The sequence below is a fragment of the Meleagris gallopavo genome, chromosome 10 (genome assembly GCF_905368555.1).
Source record: "Meleagris gallopavo chromosome 10, MGAL_WU_HG_1.1, whole genome shotgun sequence".
Taxonomy (NCBI): Eukaryota; Metazoa; Chordata; class Aves; order Galliformes; family Phasianidae; genus Meleagris; species Meleagris gallopavo.
The window spans coordinates 6005009-6020668 of record NC_139413.1 but is presented as its reverse complement, the minus strand read 5'-3'; the positions used below and the strand labels follow the sequence as shown (position 1 = coordinate 6020668).

The 15660-nt window shown below is 39.3% G+C and overlaps 1 protein-coding gene across 3 annotated transcripts in view; it reads right to left on the bottom strand.

Annotated features, from left to right (window-relative positions):
- SUCO (SUN domain containing ossification factor) overlaps window positions 1-15660 on the bottom strand; it is a 40692-nt gene that overhangs the window by 4753 nt on the left and 20279 nt on the right. Inside the window, exons 9-20 of one of the 3 annotated variants that reach the window (XM_085231473.1) lie at window positions 15405-15472; window positions 14650-14757; window positions 14049-14154; window positions 11833-11853; window positions 11567-11622; window positions 10513-10604; window positions 9749-9814; window positions 6661-6735; window positions 5988-6084; window positions 3865-5022; window positions 2868-2955; window positions 844-948 (exon numbers count right to left, since the gene is read on the bottom strand). In XM_085231473.1, coding sequence (XP_085087599.1) covers window positions 844-948; window positions 2868-2955; window positions 3865-5022; window positions 5988-6084; window positions 6661-6735; window positions 9749-9814; window positions 10513-10604; window positions 11567-11622; window positions 11833-11853; window positions 14049-14154; window positions 14650-14757; window positions 15405-15472 — 2040 coding nt within the window. The remainder of the gene's footprint in view (window positions 1-843; window positions 949-2867; window positions 2956-3864; window positions 5023-5987; window positions 6085-6660; window positions 6736-9748; window positions 9815-10512; window positions 10605-11566; window positions 11623-11832; window positions 11854-14048; window positions 14155-14649; window positions 14758-15404; window positions 15473-15660) is intronic. The other 2 variants (XM_085231475.1, XM_085231474.1) reach the window with 2 other exon arrangements.

Below are 15660 nucleotides of genomic sequence, written 5' to 3'. Positions count from 1 at the left end.
CATGCACAAAAAGAGTCATACTTAAAATATGGTTTGAAATCTCAGGCTGAAGAATGTAAGCGTTTGAAAGAACACGTTCCTAATATTGGTGCCAAGATTCCCCTCATCTACACACGTCATGATAGACAGAGAGGGAAGGAGAAGGGTGTTTTAGACATGCTAGTCTGCCACTGAGAAGGGGGAAGCATAATGCTCTGCAGACTCATCTGTTATTACAGTCCAGATCCTGCAGCGCTCAGACCCACTCTCACATTAGATCTCCTACCACAAGGCTGTTAATATTCAAGTGGTCAATGTAGGTGTTGGAAATGTAAAGTGCCTCCATTTTACTGAAGCTGAGAAACAGATAAAGCCATGCAATACAACTTGTTATGCAACACATTAGATGACAGGGAAGTTCTTGAAGAATAGAATGCATCATTCCCCCACCCCCATCATGTTTCAAACACCGTGTGTAACAAATCCTACTGCTGCGACTGTGAACTCAGAGCTTGGCCTTCTAATTTCACTGAGTCATTTTACAGGACCGTATCATCTGTAACGCACTACAGGAAGGCTGAGATATTTAGTTATTCCAAGCAAGTTCCTTCTTTTACCCCGAGCTGTGATCACAATTTGAGGACTAGCAGGGCTGTAGTAAAAGCTATTACCAATTTTGCTATGCACAAGACAGCTCAAAATACTCAGCCTTTCTCCTCCTCCCTTGGCCAGTTGCCGAAGCAGGTTGGAAGAAACGACTGAAAAGCTCTGCTTAAAGACTCCAGGCCTCTTCAAACTGAGATATGTTTATGCATCCATTTCCTTGGCTCGAGATCTTGCACCATACTGCTAATTTATAGTTACCTCACGTTTTAATTCCGCCACGGTTGTTGACAGATTGGAAACTAGCTGCGTCATGTTGGTGAGCTGTGCTTGTAACAGCTGGATTGCTTCTGTTTGCCGCTGATCCTGTATTGAGGAGAGTCATGCCCATGCTATTTAGTTCAGGGTTCCACTATCCCGTACTCTTGCCCAACATTAGCATTCCCTCTGACAGAGCCAGGCATGGTGTAGCCGTGTGATCCTTTTAGCACGTTTCCAACAAAACTTTCACTTAACATTTGAAACTGTTTGTGTAACATTAATCATAGAAAGACTTCACGACATCAACATTTTTACACAACAAACAATGTTTTGTAACATTATGCCTAGTGTTTTTCATTACAGTGACTACTAGTACCTTTATTAAAGGCAGGATTAGTAGTTAGCTCTGTGCAATGACTATCAGGAAGCCAAGTACCGTCACGGTCCAAAACATGTGCAGATCACCAGACAAAGCTGAAATCTAAAGGCTGAAACACTGCTTCTGCTCTTGATCAAGTGGCTAGCCACTTAGCAATAGGAGCCCAAGCTAGCCAGGAATAAGCCCTTTGAAGATATCCTCTCCTGCCACCCTTACAAGATCCTTCATCTTATGAGAAAGTAGGAAAGCAGAGCATCAGGGAGGTTAACCAGGAAGAGAGCCCTCAGACTGACCAGCATTTGATAATATTCAAAACAAGCGGAAAAGAACATGCATGTCAACTCAGGAAAGTTGCAGTTTTCTTTGCTTTTGACAGAGAAGCACACTACAGGCCCGGCACAGCACTTCAGAGATTTGATTTTCAGAGAGTTTCTCATTAAACTTGCTGTGATGCACACAAGTGCTTTTGTGATTATTTAGCAGACAGTTAATGCTACAATTGAAAGCTCACAAAAGCTAGGATAGCAGTGCAGGAAAACAGGAGAAAAAAAAAAACCTCTACTGCAGCTCCCACATCCTTTAATCACACTTAACATAATGAACTAGAACTTCTGCTACATGCACCACCCTTTCAATTGCCAATCTGGCTTAAACCATTACTGGACCTCTCTTCCCTTTCTAGAGGTTAGGTCTCTTCAGCAACATCAGGGTAATTGTCTATCTGTGCTTTAATACCAGAGCTGCAAAAAGAAAGCAAACTATATATATGGTTTGGCAAGAAACAGGAGTCAGAAGCATCATGGATAATTCACTGATAAATACATTTAAAGACTGTCAGCCACTAATAGCTGACAACTGATTTTTTTCCCTGTCTTAGTCTCTGCTGGGACAGAACTGTTTTCTTTCATGTCTGGTGTGATGCTGGGTTTTGGTTCTAAGAGAATAACAATGTAGATAACACACCAATGTTTATAGTTGTAGCTACGCTGTACGGAGAGCCAAGGCCATTCTCAGCTCAGGGCCCAAGGAGCTGGGAGGGAACAGAATTAGAACAGCTGACTTAAGCTGGCCAAAGGGATATTCCATACCACATGATATTGTGCAGAAGCAGTTTCGAAGGGGGTGGGATTTCTCTCTCCCTCACTGCTTAGAGGCTAGGCTGGGCATCAGCTGAGGGGTGCTGAGCAATCGCTGGTGCATCATGTATGTGTGTGTCATGATTATTATCCTTTCCCCTTTATTTTAGTAAGTAGTTTTACCTCAACCCATGCATTCTATCTTGTTTTTTTTTGTTTTTTTTTTTTGTTTTTTTTTTCTCCTCCAATTCTCCCTCCCATCCCACTGAGAGGCAGGGGAGTGAGCAAACAACTGCATAGTGCTGAGCCACCTGCTGAGTTAAACCACATTTCCCTAAATATGAAAATTGGGAAACAAACTGGATATAACTTTATTATAAAAAGAGACTGTGAGTATGTCTGCAAAATTCTATTACAAGGAAGAATTTGGGAAACGTGGAATGGACTTGCTTTATAAGGCAGATATGCAGCTAAGAAAAATCTTCAGTAGCAGAAGTATTTCTGTGCCTTCTTGTAACATTCTCAGAAGCAGCATTTCCTAACTAGGAAATTACTTCAACAAATCATACCTGCTCTTCTGCTATTCTTGAGGTGTTCTGAAGTTTTATTATTGTTTTATTGAAAGCCTTCTGCATTTCTTCCATTTGCTTTCGGTACCTAAAAAAAAGTGCAAAGACCTGACATGTTAGTTCATACAACCCCTCAGCATTAGGCTTGTCTACTACGTGCTACTATGCAAGGAGAAACTGTTTTTGTCCAAAGCAGCTTATTTAAAATTCAAGCTGTATTCCTTTTCCAGTTTCAGACAAATACAGTGACACGTCTACCTACTTTGTGTGATTTTATTCTAAGCTTAAAGTCAAATATAGTTTCACAGCACCTTAATAGCTGAGTGCTAATTTACTGGCACTATGGAGAATTTTCTGCTAAGCACTGACTGCCAAGAGAGACAACAGCATGGTAAACACAGCAAAGTCCTCCTCTGGAACCAGCTCTTAGACAGGTACATTTTCCGCTTATCCTAAGTCACATCATAGATAAACCACCAGTATGTATAGATCCCTCACAGAAAGTTCTGGGTTCCTTCCCCACACTCCCTTCTTCAGCAGGAGTTATTACAGATAACAGAGTAGTTTAAGAGGAAGCAAGCAACTGAATAATCCAGTAAAAGCCACTGTAGGTCTGTGTTACTGAACCTAACAGCAGGAGTACCCTTTTGTAGAAGGAATTATGGAGAAGATTAGTTGAAGATGGCAACACTTCATCCTTTAAAAATAAAAAAAGAGAAAACTCCACCACCGTTACTCCAACCCAACCACAACACTCAATATTCTTCAACACAGAATAAAGGTGACTGTAGCTGAAAATACAGAAAGGACACCCTAGTTACCCATACACGTCTACGTCTCTGATAGCTTTTCCAGATCAGCTAGTTACCTCAGTTTTCCATAAAGCTTCCCATTGGAGTAACTTCCACATACCCCTTTGCATACAAATATAAAATAATTCTTTAGAATAGTTGGCTAGAATCACAATTACAGACTGCAGACCTTCTCCCAGCCTTACCTCTGGCTCAGTTCTTCTAAATAACGGCTGCTGAGAGACATATTTACTTCCAGGGCTTTTATGCGGTTATTAAGGCGCATGAAGACAGACTCTTTCTGATTAGATCCATGAACAAGATTTCCATTAGCATAGCCTAGATCTGTTGAATTCTGCAGCTCAGCATAGAAGTCTGTAGCTGTTCTCTGTGGACCTCCGGAGACCGGAATTGACATAAAAGCTTCCTCTGTTGCCTGATCTTCCTCTTTTGTTTCAACAGATACAGAAGACTCAACAGGAGATGAAACAGGTTTCTGCACTTCTGGAGTGCTTTCCTTTCCTTCCCCAGCATCACTGGCTAAGATGCCCACCGTATTTTCAGGCTGCCCAACAGTCTCTGTAGGCTTTGAAATCACTGGAGTAGCAGCAGTCTCCCTGGTGCTCGTCTCCTTTACTTCAGTGATCACACCGGTTTCAGAAACTACAACAGTTTCCTCTGCAACAGAGCTCTCAGCCTTCTCTGTTGCTGCATTGATCTCAGCTGAATCCACCTGAGGAGTGACCCCTGGTGCTTCCTGGTCTGCATCTTCTTGTGAAGGCTCCAGCAACATCTCCGTCGTTGGCAAAGGTTTAACTTCTGAGGTAACTTCTAAGAGCAGAGATTGAGAGAGAGTTTGAGGATGGCTTGGTTCCAGTTCAACAGCAGCTGTAGTCTCATTACTGATGATCTCCTGAACCACACTGCTAAAATCAACTGCCACAGTAGAGCCAGGTACTTTGTCAGCTTTGGTGTCTAATTGCTCAGGCAGAGGTTCATCTGACACAGGGACAGACTGAGGCAGAACTACCTGTGGCAGCTGAGCAGAGTCACCTTGCTCTTGTTTCCCTTCAGTTTTACCATGTTGCCGATGCATGGCTACTGTAACTGAACAGCATTTAAACAGATATTCTGTAAAAGTAGAAATGCAACAAACTGTAGCCAAGTCATAGCAATACATCTCTGTCTCAAGTTCAAACCATGCAGATTTTTCTTCTTCCTGATCATCACTAGACAACAAGGTTACTGTTGACTGGCTTGTATCTTCTTCATACTCTTGTACTAGCTGAACAATAGGACTTTCTTTTGTCAAATCCACATGTACTTGCTCTTTATCTATCTGTGGAATATCTGTCGTAGGAAGTCTACAAGGAGAGAGTTAAACACAGGATGTTACTTCCACAGTTTTACATGCCTGCTCTAGAAGACTGCAAAGTTTAGTCTCATGATCAAAAGTCAGTTTGAATATAGTCAGAAATTAAGCAAGTTATTCTTCCTCAATGTTTCAAACCTGATTTGCCACCCAATTACTTCAACCCTGGCTTCTGACACAACAAACCTCCTCAATCAGAAAGGCCCCTCTTTCCTTACCCCCAAAGAGGGCTACCAGTTCAACTATCACTAAGTTTTCACACAGCAAGCATTTTGCTCTTCTACTTCAACCTTCAAATGTAATAAACAAAAATGTTCCAACAAACGTTCCTCAGCCTCAGAGTGCTGAGAAGCCGTAATACCACCATACACAGAAAAAGTCTCAGCTCTAAGCAGCCAAAATAACTAACCAAGAAAAAACACAGATAACATAGATATCACTCCCCCTCCTCATCTAATTCCATATATTTGCATACATATTTTCATCCAGGAGAGCCTAACATATGGTTCCAAACTTCTGTCAGTACAATTTGACTGAAGTTTCAGTAATACAGCTTCCATTCCTAATTAATCTCCCTTGCAGGAGACAACCTGCAAAACCTCCAATAATATTAAGCCAGCATCCACCCCAGAATCTTTAATAGAAAAACAGAAAAAGAACAGCTCCTCTTATTCTCTTTTTTCTCTTATTGCTTCCAAATGAAACAATACAAATAACTGAAAACATTACAGAAGCATTTTGATATTTAATCAAATGCTAAAGCATATAATGAAAAGAGCTGTAAGTAGTTACTAAAGCAATACATTTTTCCTGGTTAGTAGTTTTTCCCTGTTTCACCACTATTTCGTTTTTACTTGTTTTAGGCAGCAAGTCATATCTGAGTTTTCTACTACCAGAGATGCCTGACTGGTATGGACTAATCTGTGCTAGAAGCACGCTGAAAAACACACAACTTACTCTGGTGAAGGAACAGGAGTTGGTTCAAGCAGTTTTGGTGCAGCTGTTGAACTTGCAGGAGTGGTGACAGTGACATTTTCAGATATACTTTTGTTCCCTGTTGCAGGATGGAGGAAAGAATAGGACAAAGATTCAAGAACCACATTTGCCTTCCATATTTAGGAGTGGGGATGTGTGTTAGATGTTAACACTTCTTCAGTAACAACTGCAGGTTAAAGTTCCAGTTAATTGAAAGTACTAGCAACAGTTGTGTATAAGATGTTATGGACAGTCTTAAAATACTTCCAGGAAGGAGTCAGATTCTACAACTAGAACTGTGTAACACAGGGTAAGAAATCAGAATATGGCTGAACAAGTATCTGGTACCTTTGCTCCCTTCTCAGCAAATTAAGCTTTTGCTGTCAACAGGGTAAGTGTTCTAACACTGATCACACATGCCATAAAAGAGGGTGAAGAACAGTCATTTAATTGCATATCATCCGACTCCTCGTGGAAAATTCTAGCAAGCGAACAAAAGAAATCCCCAAAAGAAATCACAGAATCATTTGAATTGGAAAGGACTTTCAAGGGTCACCTCTAAAGGTCCAGCTCCCCTGCAATGAGCAGGGACACCACCTACAGCTCAATCAGATGAGGCTTCCTAGAATGCTTTTAAAATAAAAAAAATAAATACCTTCAGCTTCAGAAGTTTCTTCAGTTTTAGCTCCAAGCATATTAGCAGCAATATTCACCATATTGAGAATAGCATCTGAAATGGAAACCAAGTGATCAATGAGGACAAAATCAGAGGGCTCAGAGATCACACCGCAGTGCTATCTGCTGTTACGTAACACTCACCTGAAACAAATCACAATATATTAAAATGAACAAAACAGTCATTCTGAATGCTGCATCTTTTTTTAAGGATAAGAGAATTCTGTTTAAAAGATAGAAACTTGTATTTAAAAAACAGCTATCTAATCAGTAGGCTGACTGGCAAAGAAGTCTCTTTTTCAGTTGGCTTCCAGGCAGCTAAAATAAAGTTTACATGGCAAAAGGAATTCACAAACACTGAACAACAACAACAAAAAAGAGCATCTCAATACACAGTACCACTCTGTGTAGGTACTCAACTAGAACTGGCTCCAGCAGCTAACCAAAGAGCTGACTATGCACACGTCAGTACACATCTCTAAACACTGCCTTACACTGTACTCTAGATGTAGCTTTCCTGTATTAGCTTTGGCAACTCCTGCTGACAGGAAATACCTGGCCTCCTCATACAAAACTCCCTCACAGAAAAAGCTAAACCAACTATGGCAAGGCTGCATCACGCAGCTAGACCTTCTAACATCAAAGACAAGAAGTGGTGGGAAGCACTGACTGTTCATTACTCCACTGCAACTAGGAACAGCAAGACAAACGGACAATTATTTAGGTAAATTGAGCATGTGAATGAGTGAGGGAGGCCCCCAGCCAGAAACTTAGAGAGTTTTAATACTCTTACTCAGACTAAGGAACAGGTTTGATAATGTTTGAAGTATTATCATATTTATCATACTGTATGTGCAAGACAGAATTCTGCCTTTAAACACCACGTTCACAACAGGACTGATAGAGAAGAATAAAGACTCAACCTGAACTGACAGTCACTGCAAACCTTCTGAATCCTCAAACCTTCTTTCAGCTCTGACACTACTGCAACATAACAATTCACAATATTTAAAGGTTTTTTTTTTTTTAAAGTATCTGAGAAACAAAAGGATGTTCTCCCCTAAAAAGGAATCACAGAAGTAAAAGGCAAAGAGGGTCTATAGGCATATATGATAAATATATCCAACTTCTTGGCTTTGATACTGAAAATAAACGTAATTTCTGGACTTATTTAGAAAATGAACAACAGTGCTGTAAACATACAAAAATTGACCCATTTTGCTCATTCTTCCTCTACCTTCAACATACAAACACACCATACGTTATGTGGACAAGGTCAAATTTACAGAATTTCAGAACTTCTGACAAAATACTTAAGACTTCATAAGCTCTTCTCAGACACTCAGTACCGCCTTTCCCCTGAAATGGGTCAGAAACCACATTCTTGAATTATGCTATGTCTCTGAGTTTTTGTTCTTGGAAAAGCGCTGGTAACCAAAGTTATTCAAACATGAAGTATTTTTTTTTCTCATTACTGATGGAGAGGGTAGGAAAAGGGGGGAATTAAAGGTTGGTACTGAAGTCTGACAGTCTTACGAGAATAGCTGGAAGAATAGTTATCCTCACAAGTCAGACTAGAAGAAGACTAAAATATTTCTTAGCTGAAATATCTCAGAAGCTCATTATAGCCACCTCCTCCATAATCCTTCTCCCTCACTGCATATCAGTCCATATTTTAAGGCAATGCAGAATGATGTCTGTCTCGTTAGTTCAAGCAATCACAAACAAATCCCCCAAACAAACTTGGTATTCTTGAAAAAAAGGAGTACATTGTGAAGATCAGTCTCAAAACCAAGATATATCAGCCAGGATTAAGTAATTAGCACTGCAGTGTTTTAGTGCTCAGCTGTGCTGATAAAGCAGTAGTAGTGCTTGAAGAGGCAGTCCAAATCTTTTCATCACAGTCTTAAGTACACTTAAAAACAAACAAACAAAACCACACTGCAGCAGTCATTCCTTTTTTCAGACTGTGAACAAAAGATCTGGAACAGAGCAGCTGTGAATAGGATATGCGACCACAACTTGAAAAACATTCTGCAATTTTTATTTCAGCCACAGGTAAAAGATAAGTATTGTCACGGAAGAGCATCCTGCTTTCTGGCACCTGTGAGAGGAAAGCATTCAGAAACAAACTGTTTTTTCCACTACTGCTCCATTCAAAACTGCACCAAGCAGAGCAATATTCATAGCCAGGGCCTTTTTAAGCAACAATCATTCTCAGAACCAGCAGCAAAGAACTCTGCAGCTCTGATATGTTAGGGAACAAAAGAGAAGCCTGAGCCCTTAAACATGCTGTCTTGAATCTGAACAACATTCCTGTGACATCTACACGATACCAACAAATCTTCATTAGCTGTGCCAGAAGGAAGAGTGGCACAGGGTAAGAGCCCTGTAGAAGAGGGTGTGCGGCACCTGATATCATCTTAAATAATTCAGAAGTTAAGAATACCATTAAAATGGAATGTTCAAATATACTTGGCCAAGCAATACCCACACCTGGAGGCTTTCCAAGGGAAAAAGTGACAAGAGACAGCCAAGACCCATTAGTTCTGTCCAAAAAATTACACAGCTCTCATGAAGGACAGAGAAACTACAAGATCTGCACAAGCTCTTCTCAGAAAGCATCCTCCATCCCCTCTGTTCAGGCTGTGAAGTAAATCTTTATACTGCCTCCTAAAAGGCACCTTAATTATGCATGGATTTCCAAGTTCTGAATAATTAAGGTGTGACTGCGTGTTAGTACTGGTTGTTTACAGCCCCATGTAAAATTCAGAGTGTTTTAAGTGCTCGGTATCCTTATCCTTATGCACAGAAAATAACATTTCTGAAAAGAAAATCTAAAAAAAAAAAAAAAAAAAGGACAGTTGGACTTCTGGAAAATTTTAAGAATGATAACTCAGCTTGTAACTGCTAAAATTTACTCCTATGTCATTAAACAGGAATCACAACAAATGGTTTCAGCAGAAAAATCACAGAGAAAGTCATAGCTGTTGCAGGTGGAAACGTCATTCCACTGTGAAATAGCTCATTTTATTTCAGCACAGCTTTATCTAGTAAGTCATACTTACTTGTAGCAGAACCAAGGAGATTTTTTGAAGATTTTTCTTCCCCCGTATTGTAATCCAATGGATAATCTATGTAAAAAAGAACACATTACTATTAAATTAAATGTCATGAACAATGAAAATAAATCTCAAGATATAACATCCATTCAATGCTGTTAGTTTGACAGTGTAAAAATACAGCTACAGAAATACATACAGAGATGCCATACTGAAATCACAAGCTCAATGCAATTAGAAGGAGATTCACAGTTCAATCCTCAGTTTCCCCTGCATTCAGGAACACGCAGCCAACAGCTCACTGTGCTTACACAAGGTTTCCATCCTCCTCCTCACGAGGGCCAGACGACAAGGGGGAGATGTTTTTGTACATCTTTTACAAAGCCTGCCAGCCAATGTAAACCCTCCCCAATTGTTTGGGGCACCAATGGACCCAACCACCCCAGGAAAAAGGCTATGGTCACCAGGAATCAAGTTCTTTGTGTGAGCTACTTTGATTATCACAGTTATCTTTTGCAGCTGATAGTATATGAAGACATTGTTGCCTAGCCTGCCAAAAGAAATTGAGGCTTATTACCAGTGTTTGAAAGCAATCCTCCAAAATAGTTACAACAGTTTAAAACTTAAAATGATGCTTGGATAAGCCCAGAAATACTTAAATGATGTCAAACAAGACTGAATGTAAATTTAACTGTCAAATCCTTTAAGTCAGACTTGTATAAGGCTTGCTTGAATGGCTTTTAAAAAAAAAAAAAAAGTTATTTGCCTACCATAATCTTCATCAAAGAGTTCCTGTCGTTCAGACTGATACTGAGAATCAGCTATTTCTTCATACTCCTCAACCATGCTAGTACCAAATACCCTATGAACAGTTTTAGAAATAAAAACAAGCATTAATCTATTAGCCATTAGACAATTCATAAACAACATTAACATCATATAATGTGCCACAAACACATCAGATAAGCAATAGCTGCCTTCATTTAGAAACAAATATATTTATCAGACTTCTGTTAGTTGCACGTTTCAGTGCTATACAAAAACAAAAAAGTTTCTAACTCCAGTAATTCCAAGGAGATTTGGAATTAACTTGAACTTCTATCTAGATGTAAGAACTTGTAGGGAGCTCAAGACAAGAACACCTCTTCAGCTTTACCTTCAACAAACTCTAAGAACACCCTCCTAACTACTTGATTTTTTGTGCTATATTCTTTACCTACTCTGCTGAAATCAACTTAAATAAACCCAATTTAAAGCACCATTACTTGATAAAAATATTTTGTTTACGATGTCAGTTTCTCAGGTTCAAATCCAGGCACAGCTTTAACAGAAGAACTAAAAGCAGTTTTCAGGAACAACACAGACGTGATTATTCTGTGAGCTACAGATAGAGTTGTTCTGATTTAGGTGCTTCAGGTATGACTGACTACAGTCAGCAGTACACACCTGGGGTGCCATGCAACACAGCAGCTTCTCAGCAGCACTCACTACACCTGCCCTTTTTCATGTGCCACTTGTGCTTTCCTCTGTCAGCATTGAAATGTTCACACCCTGCTCGGAGGCTGCTTGTGCTCCTATTCCCCACCCTCCCTGCCCCACTTCCTCGGGAGTGGGGATACTGAATGAAAAGATTCAAGGTTTCTTTAAACACACGTGAAGCAGCACATTATGTAGCAGGCCAACTTAGGCAATTACTTTAATTTGCAGTATTTCTGACTAGCTAAAGTATACTGAAAACCAGAACTTGTTTCTCAGCTTTACTAGAGTGCACTCATTCTCACTGCAAAGAGGTAGAAAGTGAAAGCAAAACACTTAAGATATTACCTTATAAGACTTAAGGGACAAAAATGTTCTGATCCAAAGTGTGATATCAGCTCCACCTAAAGAATGAAAGGTACTTCAAATAAAAGACCAAAGACCCATGGAGTTAAGAATCCATTTAAAGTAGTTTTGTTTACAGGGGATTTGTAGATTGCCCAGAACAGAAAAGGCCAAAAGCTTTATTCTTGCCATGCATTAATGTGCGGAGCCGCAGCAGAGAACACCCCAAGCCCTATGCATTCAGCATTCCAAAAGAAGAGGTTGCTAACCTTTATGTACTTGATGAACATCTGAAGCAAGAGAAAGGAAAAGAAAAAAAAAAAGATGTCAGTACAAAGGCTGAACACATGCCATAGGCAACTACAGAGCTTTACTGTTTTTAATTCAGTTTGATAATACCTAAGACAAGTAATGAAGGATGAAGTTGCAATACTACTTTATCTGCCTTAAGTAGCAAGATTTAGTCTTCACACCTTGCAGATAGGAGGTAACATGCAACACAAACGTTTTATTAATGAAATCTGTCAAGTTATTCCATTTTTCTGATGCCAAACAGAGCAGTGAAGTGAGTTAAGTTCACTATGCAGCTTTTTCCCTTACAGAGCACAGATTACAGAAAGTGATTCAAAAGAAAAAAAACAAAAAAACTCATAGCATGCATTCTACACACTGCTACTGCTTCAAATTCAACAATTTACGGAAACTAGTGGAAGATGATGCACAGAGCACCTTATTTCAAAGCTTCATCCAATTTATTCCTAGGGAGAACGTGGCTACAGACTGATATTTAGTCTCGATTCAATTTAGAAGTGTACAATGCATTTATTAAGACACTATGTAGATGCTCCCAATGAAGAATTGTACTAATTTACATGTGAGATCAAGAGAACAGCATGAAAGCACTCTTAGAAAAAAATCCATACTTGCATTAAGCCAATTCAAAAAATAAAACAAAAATCAAACATTCTGATAATTTCTGGACTCTTCTCTTGTAGATCAAGCACACTTAAAACTGACTTCTGTTTCATGCTATGAAATATAAACATCACAATAACAATCCTTTCTAAGCTTTGCCATGCTATGTGAATCAAGGCTAAACACTGTACCCTCCAGGGGATTAAGTGCTGAAGCATCTACTGCTAACTCTGGAACTTCAGTGACAAGGAAGGTTCTAGCTACCTTAAGGCATTAATTCAGCCAGAAAGCACAATTGAAAATACATGAAACCTTTATCTGATTCATGCAGAATTTCTGCATAAAGAAGTCCAACAGGTAACAATTATCCCCAGCTACCTCTTGAAGAGAGCACAAATCTTAAGTCAACAGCACAATTCAATTTTTATTTCTTCCAAGCACTATCATTACAGGGTGGATGTTAGGCCCTCAGTCTGTATTCTGTTTGAATTATAGCCCCGTTACATCCGAGTATTTTCACTAAAGCTTTTAACCCTACCCAAGTACCACATTACTTGTGGAATTTTATTCTGGTTGAATTCTCTGAATAAAACAGCTTGCTGCAAGCTAGTTTGATGGGGCAGAGATCACGGAAAGATTTCCGTACTGCATTTACCAATAGGACAAACCTAACTTCAGCAGCTACCACTGGAGAGCAGCTGCTTTCTGCTTCAGTTCTGCTAACTGCCCCAGTAACACAGGAAGGAAACAGGTCCTATTACTTTACCAGACTACAATCTCACCTCTGAGATTCAGTTGTACGCTGCACCAATGCTTACTTTAGCAAGTACCTGACTGCATCATGTAAGTGTATCAATATGGGCTTTACACAGAGATGTTCTAAGTGAAGCAGTATTTGGAATGAAATTTCACCTTTGAGTTCACATGCAAGGTCAGATATAAACAAACAAACTTCTGTTACAATAATGTGAAGAAAATCTAGATTTATGATTTATTTAGTTTGAGTAGCAGCAAGCCTAAACAACTCACATGAGTAGTAGTTACAACTGCCTGACTGCAAAGCTGCTCTACGAGTCCACTGATGAGAAGCAGAATTTAAATGTTTACTTTTCAGATTCCTTAAAACTGTATAGCATAACACAGCACAAAAGTACCAGGAAATACACAGGTCTAATCTGTGCTTCAGGGAGCATACACACATATGCACACATGCAGGTACAGCCAAAAGACAAAATGGATTGATAATTTTAATATATATTTAGAATATGTTTTGTTAGGTCAAGTAAAACAGAACATTGCCTGGATTTTTCTTAATTCATATAGCAATTACAAGTTCTTAGACACAAGGCAACAGGTACTTTCCAACACACACACAGTTACTGTTTGAGGAAGACAACACACTTGTGACTGTGCAATAAGGGTTTAATATGTGGCCCTTAGGGACATTAATAAAACTAGTGCAGATAATGGTAAAATCTGCTTTGATAACACACATCTCTGGATGCTGGTACAAAAGGTAAGATCACATGATTTCCTGAGAAGCATAAATGCTCTGGCAGCATTAAGTTACCTTAACATATTTGGCATACATCTGTTCATCCAGAGGAAAGCTCTGGACATTCCTCTCATCTCTGGCATGAAAAGTACCCAGTTTAATCCACTTGTTTGTTGGATACCTGGAAAAAAATAGATAAAGAAACGCAAAACTCCAGGACACACTGTTTACAGACTTCAGCTTTCCAAAACATTTTTTTTTTTTTTCCCCACAAGAAATAAAGTACTTCTGAAGTTTCATGGGAGCTGTGTTGTGCTTTTTAATGCAGAGAAGCATTGCAAGATAAGGTGCTGGTCACCACAGAAAAGTCAAAGTTACCTCTTCACATACTTCATTCAGTGTTTAAACCCTTTAAGGATGAAACCCTATTGAAATTCAGCCAGCAAAGTTTTGAGGGAGAATGAAACAAGAGAGAAAAGGGAAAAAACAAAACAAAACACAGAAATCCTGCGGGGGTGGAAGGCAGGAGAAGCTAGTAAATGATCATATACACAAAATAAAAATCAAGTCATTTCACAACACATTTCTATTTGCAAAATTGAAGACATACAGAAGAAGCCATCTGTTTAATAAATACTTAATTCTTCATTCAGCAGAGCTAGTTTTGTTAACATACCTGTCGCTAATGGACACCAGAAAGTCTTTAGGAGTGGAAGAGAATAACTCATGATTTGCAATGTCAAGCTGTTTCACTTGGACTGGTTCACAAAGCTCAATAACAAACCTCAAAGACAAAAAGGAAACATTAATAAAAGCACTTCAGCTGTCCAATCGCACTCAGCCCTTTACTTGGTTGCTGGATCCTTCCCTGGCTATAAAGGAACACTGCAGAATAGGGAGGTGTCACTTCTTGCTCCCTTCAACAATCACTAGTGACACTCCAGTGACATTTACATGTGTGTCTAACTTAGTAACTCCAGATAGCACCTGCAGCTAGAAGAGCTTCATCCACTCTGTGTTCAAAACCAATAAGTCACAGAACTGAAAACTACGGATAGAAACCGTTATGTAAGTCACACCTGACAGACGACTTGTTTATATATGGTAAATTTCAGAGTCCTACAAATATTGGAAAGCTGGGGAAAAAAAGCCAAGAGCTTTACTTGAACACAGCTCTTCTTCTGAAAGATGTTAATTATGTCAAAGCTACACATGCTGAAATGAATAAAGTTACCTCCTTAAATCATACTACTCAATAGCAGAGACAGTTCTATGGGGGACACAATTAAGTGCCCTCTGCTAAATCAATTAAATCTCCTTACATGTTCTTCAAAAGCAGAAACACACCAGTCAGTTCCACAGTACACACACTCCCAACACGATGAGAAACTAGAATTATTCTTTGCATACAAGCAAACTTCAGCAACCTACCAGATTTTTGTGCTGCATGGATTTAACATGTAAAGATCCATGTTTTCCATCAAAATAGCTGAAGTGCTCTGTATAAAGAAGAGGACAATTAGTATTTCAAGTAGACAGTGACAACGCCAAGGTTTTTGCTCCTCTTCCCAGGAATGAATTTAATATTACTTCTGTAGACTAATACCAGGTTTCATAACACAGCATGCTAATATACAGGAGACAGAATACCATGCTGGTTTTGTGCAATCACAGCTTATTTACTACG